This window comes from Rhinopithecus bieti, unplaced genomic scaffold (genome assembly GCF_001698545.2).
Source record: "Rhinopithecus bieti isolate Rb0 unplaced genomic scaffold, ASM169854v2 scaffold_31514, whole genome shotgun sequence".
NCBI lineage: Eukaryota > Metazoa > Chordata > Mammalia > Primates > Cercopithecidae > Rhinopithecus > Rhinopithecus bieti.
Window position 1 is genome coordinate 175,974 of NW_016813496.1, and position 8,459 is coordinate 184,432.

Here is an 8,459-nt window from a genome sequence, read left to right on the forward strand (position 1 = left end):
GGAGTTCAAGACCAGCCTGATCATCATGGAGAAACTTCGTCTCTACTAAAATACAAAATTAGCTGAGCGTGGTGGCACATGCCTATAATGCAAGCTACTGAGGAGACTGAGGCAGGAGAATCACTTGAACATGGGAGGTGGAGGTTGCAGTGAGCCAAGATTGTGCTATTGCACTCCAGCCTGGGCAACAAGAGTGAAACTTCATCTCAAAAAAAAAAAAAAAAAAAAAAAAAAAAATAAGGTTTCACCATATTGGCCAGGCTGGTCTCAAACTCCTGACCTCATGATCCACCCATCTCGGCCTCCCAAAGTGCTGGGATTACAGGTGTGAGCCACCGTTTCTGGCCTCTGGGACTCATCATTAGACCTGAAACTGACTTAGAGACCATGGGGCCCAGAAACCCAATCAGAGTAACATGTGTGCATTGAATAGACATGTAGACATGATAATTTTAATTTCCTTTTTTCTCCTCTTGCTAAAAAGTCCACGAATGTGCAAGTAACACCTGCTGCTACTCCACCCATCCAGAACCTAAATCTGCAGCTCCAATTTCTGAATCTAGATCTTGAGGCTTGGAAAAAATGAAAACTTTGCTGGGTACGGTGGCTTACTCCTGTAATCCCAGCACTTTGGGAGGCCAAGGTGGGAAGATCACCTGAGGTTAGGAGTTCGAGACCAGCCTCCCCAACATGGAGAAACCCTGTCTCTACTAAAAATACAAAAAATTAGCCAGGCATGGTGGTGCATGCCTGTAATCCCAGCTACTCGGGAGGCTGAGGCAGGAAAATCACCTGAACCCGCGAGGAAGCGATTGCAGTGAGCTGAGATTATGCCACTGCACTCCAGCCTGGGCAATAAGAGCAAAACTCCATCTCAAAAAGAAAAATAAAAGAAAAGAAGAAAAGGATTTGCATTTCTTATATAAAAGGTGTTTTTTTGTTGTTGTTTGTTTTTTTGTTTTTGTTTTTGTTTTTTTTGAGACAGAGTTTCGCTCTTGTTGTCCAGGCTGGAGTGCAATGGCACCAACTCAGCTTACCACAACCTCCACCTCACAGGTTCAGGTGATTCTCCTGCCTCAGCCTCTCGGTAGCTGGGATTACAGGGATGTGCCACCATGCCTGGCAATAATCCTTTTCTTTATAAGTCTCAGAGAGACATTAAAATGAGACCACAATTATGTCTTTTTTCTTTGAGCTATGTATTTACCTCTGGAAACTGCTTGCTATTGCCACAAGTAGCTATAAATTGAACTACTAATGCCACACTGGACACTATAACCCACACCCTATAGCCTAACAATGTATATCCAATCAATAATCAATTTATTTTTGTAAATAAAAAAAATTTTGACAGACAACTTTGTATCAATCCACTCTATATGCCTCTCTTTTTACCTTTACAAATCCACTTGTAACTGCTGCTAATCAAAGTATATGTTCCAGGCAACTTGAATCTTTGCTCCCAGGTTATAATCCTCAAGTTTGGCCCAAATAAATTGTATACTTATATTCATGTTTTCTCAGCTATTTCCTTTTAGGTAAACATCATTTGGAATGTGCCAAAGCAGCCTCTGAGGGGATCTCTCCTTTAATTGTACTTTGCTTTCTGTAACACCTAAGGATGCAGAGTCAGGTTGATCCCACTTAGAATCTGCACGTAAGATCTGGCTTCTGCCTGGGATTACAAGACAGGGCCAGACTTCGAATTGGGAATGTACTGAAAACCAATAGAAGGCATTTTCTGCATTGTGAGATGTCAACATAGACATCCTACAGCTCCCTTTGAGACTGTGGCTCTTTGAGCTTTTCAGATTTTGTCCAATAAGATCTTGTAGCAGGTCTGCCACAGTTATGTGAGAGGATCCAGATGTAAATAGAATCTGATGGCAAATTCTGTAAATATAAATAAACATCTTAGGAGTGAGAGATCAGGACCACAAGGTATCCAGGGCCATGACCACAACTATACCTGCCTGTAAAATGTTATGTACAATATTCTTGTCCTTCCTCCTACCCAAAAGCTAGTTAATCAGAACAAGTAATTCTGGAGCTCAACCAGGGCAGTTCCATTTTCTATTTAGAATTAGTATGACTCTCTCTAGCCTGGCTTATTATTGGACCCTCAGCCCAGGGTCACTGGGAACCCTCTCACAATTTCGTAGGCATTTTTTGAGACATTTGAGGATGTCCAGAGCAGAATTGTATCAGGCTGACAAGAGTGGTTAATTCTGCTTTTGTCTCATTGTAAGAGAAATGAGTCATCCTATGTTTGTTTCTTCCCTTATACAAGGGATGTTTTTCGTTGGTACCCAGATGAGAGTTTCTCCAGTTTTCTGGTACTTGGGTAAAAACAAGGAGGAGATCTGGAGACTCAAGCAGATAAACTGATTGCTGTAATTTTATATGGCCATTAGAAAAATAGATGAAGCAGTCATGGTTTCTACAATCCAGGAACTCTTAGTCTAGACTAGCAACTGAAAAAATGGTTGTATTAACTATCATTTGGAAAAAACAAAACAAACAAAAAAAACAACAAAACAAAACAAAACAAAAAAAACTATCATTTGGTTGGTACAGCAAATAGATGTATGAAAAAATCGTGAGCTTCATTTGGGCCACTTTCTTTATATTGTTGTGGCTTCTGATGTCATCACCTGAAGGGATATTTATGGACAGAAGCATTATTATTTTTTTATTTCTTTTACCTTGATAAGAAAACATATTTATCGCCGGGCGCGGTGGCTCAAGCCTGTAATCCCAGCACTTTGGGAGGCCGAGACGGGCGGATCACGAGGTCAGGAGATCGAGACCATCCTGGCTAACATGGTGAAACCCCGTCTCTACTAAAAAAATACAAAAAACTAGCCGGGCGAGGTGGCGGGCGCCTGTAGTCCCAGCTACTCGGGAGGCTGAGGCAGGAGAATGGCGTAAACCCGGGAGGCGGAGCTTGCAATGAGCTGAGATCCGGCCACTGCACTCCAGCCCGGGAGACAGAGTGAAACTCCGTCTCAAAAAAAAAAAAAAAAAAAAAAAGAATACATATTTATCTTCTAATAATATTACCCTAGAAAACTTTAAGAGATTTGTTTAAATTGCTTATTAGTGTATGTTATAAAATTGACAGGGCAGTGGCTAGAAAAGATTAAAATTACACAAACACTGGGATTTAAGTTTATCTTAGGTAAGCTTAGGAAAAACAGAACTTGAAATACCCCAGTGGCATAGAGAACAGAATTCTACAGAGGGTCTCTCCCTTCCCCAGTTCTGTTCAGATTCACCCTTTTTGAGGACCTTGTTTAGATCTCACCCAGCCCTGGAGTCTTGCCTCACAGAATTGATCAGAAGAGATCAGGGTTTAGGTTGCTGAATTCTGCTGCCTTTCTAAAGCTGGTGCTCCCAATTTCCTGAAACCCAAAAGCAGATAAATCAGAAAAATAAAGTATGTATTTTAGGGTCGTAATTTCTTATTTTTTTTATTAAAACCAAGGTTGCAGAAACATTCCACTTAGCAACTTGTTTTCTATTCCTGCAGATTCAGTAGTTGCTCCACAAGTCACAAAAAAGTAAAAATAAACCCAGTAAAAAATTCCTAGAAACTACATTAAACTCTTTCTGTAATCCTCTCATCTGTCTATATTAGGCTTTTATTCTACATATTTTTTTTTTTTTTTTTGAGACATAGTGTCGCACTATTTCTCAGGCTGGAGTGCAATGGCATAATCTTGGCTCGTTGCAACCTCCGCCTCCCAGGTTCAAACAATTCTCCTGCCTCAGCCTCCCGAGTATCTGGGATTACAGGCACCCACCACCGTGCCTAGCTAATTTTTGTATTTTTAGTAGAGACGGGGCTTCACCATGTTGGCCAGGCTGGTCTCAAACTCCTGACCTCGTGATCTGCCCTCCTCGGCCTCCCAAAGTGCTGGGATTATAGGCGTGAACCACCATGTCTGGCTTTTCTACACATTTTTTAAAAAACCAATGACAGAGAAACAGTAGAAGAGATACAAATGCTAGGCTCTTTATCTAAATCCTGGTAATTAGTAAACACTTAGCACCAACTCCCATGATGTTACGAGAATTAAATTATATAATTTTATTCCCAGCACAGTGCTCTGTAACGTACTCTTTTTTTTTTTTGAGACAGAGTCTTTCTCTGTCACCCAGGCCAGAGTGCAGTGACACAATCTCAGCTCACTACAACCTCCTCTTCCTGGGTTCAAGCGATTCTCCCACTTACAGCCTCCTGAGTAACTGGGATTACAGGCACGTGCCACCACGCCTGGCGAATTTTTGTATTTTTAGTAGAGATGAGGTTTCACCATGTTGTCCAGGTTGACCTTGCACTCCTGATCTCAAGTTATCCACCCGCCTCGACATCCCAAAGTACTAGGATTACAGGCATGAGCCACCGCACCCAGCCTGTAACATACTGTTGAGGGCACATCGTACCTGCTTAATAAACCTTGCATTAGTACATGTTGTTTTCCAAATGCAGACTTACTCAGACATTGCTGCCTCTGTTTCCTTTGTAAACTTTAAAGAGCCAGGAAAGAATATGAAACTTTAGGATGAAGATGGGTTGTCTTTATTTGTACTAGAAATACTTGTGTTGTGACAAGAGTGCTGAGTGTAAGGGACTCTGTGCTGTGCCTGCTTTCTCTAACTAATGCTAATCATGAACCCAGGGGGAGCAACATTAGCATTGACAGGGGACTTGTTTAAAACATTTATCCATGGATCCTTTCCAAACCTGCAGAATCCCATTACATAGAGTGGGTCCAAAATTACTAAGTGAATTTTAAGCTCACTAAAGCTTGAGAGGCAGTGCTTAGCTAAGTGGTTATCAGCCCAGGCTTCTCATTAGGATTGCACAGCCAGTTTGCAGAAATCTCTGCAGTTGTCCCCTCCCCACAGATTCTGTTTATTGTCCGAGTGGCCACATCCATATTGTTTGTTTTGAGATGGAGTCTCACTCTGTCTCCCAGGCTGGAGTGTAGTGGCTTGATCTCGGTTTACTGCACCATCTGCCTCCCAGGTTCAAGTGATTCTCCTTGAGTCAGCCTCCCAAGTAGCTGGGATTACAGGTGCACGCCACTGTGCCTGACTAATTTTGTTTTTTTTTTTTTTTTTTTTTTTTGGAGATGGAGTCTCACTCTGTCGCCAGGCTGGAGTGCAGTGGCGTGATCTCAGCTCACTGCAACCTCTGCCTCCCGTGTTCAAGCGATTCTCCTGCCTCAACCTCCCGAGTAGCTGGGACTACAGGCATGTGCCACCACGCCTGGCTAATTTTTGTGTTTTTAGTAGAGACAGGGTTTCACCGTGTTGGCCAGGCTGATTTCGAATTTCTGACCTCAGGAGATCCACCCACCTCAGTCCCCCAATGTTCTGGGATTACAGGCTTTAGCTACCGTGCCTGGCCCCATGTTGTTTTAATTAAGTGCCTCGTGTGATTTTAATGTGAGGCTAGAATTGAGTATGAGGGGTTCAGATACATTCATGAGAGTTAAGTTTCACCTTTGCACTGAAAGGGTGGCCACCGGGCTGTTTGTGTTTGGGTTTGGTAGGGAGAGGACAGTGTGTTCCATATTTTCATTACTGTAGCAGAAATTGTTGGTGTCCATGTAAGGGAAGGGCACCTGAGGACAGGAAAAGTGAAACTTATATCTTTATTTCCATGGTGCAGCATGTTTTTCCTGCATCTCTTCTGTTACAGAGGACAGAAATGGGTGGACTTTTTCTGCAGGTCTTCATCTCTTTGCTTGTGGGTGTGGTGGCATCAGGTAAACAGGTGGTGCTGATACCTTTAAAGGCATATTCTGAAGATGTCTACCTAAAGTCATTATTAAAAATTACAAACATGAAAGATATGTTTATCTTGAACTTTGCACGGAACTGATGTTTTCTTTATGGTTAAATTCAGACTATAATTCACTTTTGGGGGGAATATTCCAGCAGTGGTGCTGTGTCCTTCTGTGTTATGCATTAGCACATCATAAAAATTTGTCCTAGTGCAGTTGATGTTAATAATTATTTTGATTAAAGAGCTCTCTGAAAGATTTTTTCACTATAGAGTTAATTATTTTTCTGTTTATTATTAAATATCTTTATGCAGCTAATGTGAATAAATCATCATATTTTATCTGGGAGCTGCCTTTTTCTTAGGTTTTCTTTGTATACATATGTCTTTGGAAAATGAAAGCTCTTATCTTTGTTTACAGGTAAGTAAAACTGAAAAAAAAAACACAGGCCCTTCTACTTACTGGATGTTTGACAAAATATTCTTTTTGGGCCAAAAAATTGGCATTATTGGTGAGCTTGTTAGGAATTCAAAAACTGAGACTTTATTCCAGATCTTCTGAAAAAATAATCTCCACTAACAAGATTTCCAGTTTATTTTACAGACTAAAATTTGAGAAGCACTTTCTAACTCAACATTTCTTTTCCATCTGAAAAATATACACAAGTCATTCTGTATGATGTATGATGTATGTATAGCTGTAAATATGTACATGTTTGTGTCCATGCCCTTAAGTTTATGCTTTATGATTCAGAAAAGTAACATATATACGCTGATGTTGTGGATCTTATACTACTCTCTTTTCTCAGAGTTAGAGAATACATTAGAGAATATTTCTGGGTTGGAAATTATTTTATTGGATAATTTCAGTCACTCCTATAAGTCAGAACCAGTTCTATTTACTCTCTCATTTCACCTTGAGTCAAATTAAAAATTCTGTCCATAACCATTGGTAAATATGTATGTGTGTATGTGTTTTTCAGGGACTATTGACATTTATGGATGTGGCTGTAGAATTCTCTCTGGAGGAGTGGCAGTGCCTGGACACAGCACAGCAGAATTTATATAGGAATGTCATGTTAGAGAACTACAGAAACCTGGTATTCCTGGGTGAGGATAAGTTTTTTAAAAAAATTTTTATTTTTATTATTATTATTATTTTTTGAGACAGAATTTTACTCTGTTGCCCAGGCTGGAGAGCAGTGGCGTGATCTCGGCTCACTGCAAACTTTGCCTCCAGGGTTCAAGTGATTCTCCTGCCTCAGCCTCCTGAGTAGCTGGGATTACAGGCGTGGGCCACCATATCTGGTTAATTTTTGTATTTTTAGTAGAGACAGGGTTTTACCATGTTGGTCAGGCTGGTCTCGAACTCCTGACCTCAGGGTCCACCTGCCTCAGCCTCCCAAAGTGCTGGGATTACAGGCGTGAGCTACTGCGCCCTGCGGGTGAGGATAACTTTATTACACAATTCCTGGTATACTCTAAAGGTTTCATTTCTGTTTTTGTTGCATGTTTTTTTGACAATTTATGCTTTACATAAATGAGTTTCAGATACCTATTTTTAAGAAAATGTAGGATTTATCGGTGTAGATATTTCACCCTGACCTGAAGTTCCATCTTTCTGAGCTGATCTGTATCCTTCACTCTAGATTAGTGGTAATTCCAGAAATTTAGTGGCATAAAATATTGTTGCCCACACCTTAAAATCTAATTGCCACCACCAGTTTTTGATTCAGTAGCACTGAGTAGTAAAATTAAGAACATATAAATTGAAAATATTTTCTTAATATTTAGGAATTTTGTTATGTTAGTATTTTGTGATTAATTTACTGGAATGTTCTATCACATTCTCTTTAAAATATTTTTTTCTGAGACAGAGCCTTGTTCTGTCACTCAGGCTAGATGCAGTGGTGCAATCTCAGCTCACTGCAACCTTTGCCTCCTGGGTTCTAGCGATTCTCCTGTCTCAGCCGCCCGAGCAGCTGGGACTACAGGTGTGCACCACCACATCCAGCTAATTTCTGTATTTTCAGTAGAGACAGGGTTTTGACATTGTTGACCAGTCTGGTCTCGAACTCCTGACCTCAGGTGATCTACTCACCTCGGCCTCTCAGAGTGCTGGGATTATCGGCATGAACCACTGTGCCTGGCCTACATTCTCTTTACTGAGAAAATTACTAGGTTGGTAATTGGAGAATATGAGCAAGATTCATGTTATTTATTTTTAATAAAACAGGTATTGCTGTCTCTAAGCCAGACTTGATCACCTGTCTGGAGCAAGGAAAAGAGCCCTGGAATATGAAGAGACATGAGATGGTAGCCAAACCCCCAGGTAGGTGAGAGTGATTATAACAGACAACACAGATGAGAGGTACAAAGGTGAAAAGGAAAGCCAGTCCTTAAAATGTGATTTGGAAATCTGTGTTCCAAAGGAAATAGTTTCGAGGCAGCTTTTTTTTTTTTTACTTCAACATAGGGGCATCTTCTGTCTTATGCTCTTAAATTCTTTAAAAATTCTACTTTCCCTTCAGTGATCTTCCTTCAAGTTTACAGTGAGCTAAAGTCCTCTTCATGGCATAAAAGAGATTGCACAATCTGACTTTTTTTTTTTCCATTGTTTTTGGAGAGTCAGAAATATCTGCATAATTTTGAGAAACTCTGT

The 8,459-nt window shown here is 40.6% G+C and overlaps 1 protein-coding gene across 1 annotated transcript in view; it reads left to right on the forward strand.

The window, feature by feature from the left end:
• The window catches only part of LOC108512962 (putative zinc finger protein 724), a 19,821-nt gene extending 11,684 nt beyond the window's left edge, over window positions 1-8,137 (forward strand). Inside the window, exons 2-3 of the mRNA XM_017848532.1 lie at window positions 6,781-6,907; window positions 8,034-8,137. Of these exons, the coding sequence (XP_017704021.1) occupies window positions 6,781-6,907; window positions 8,034-8,137 (231 nt within the window). The remainder of the gene's footprint in view (window positions 1-6,780; window positions 6,908-8,033) is intronic.
• Window positions 8,138-8,459: the final 322 nt, after the last annotated feature.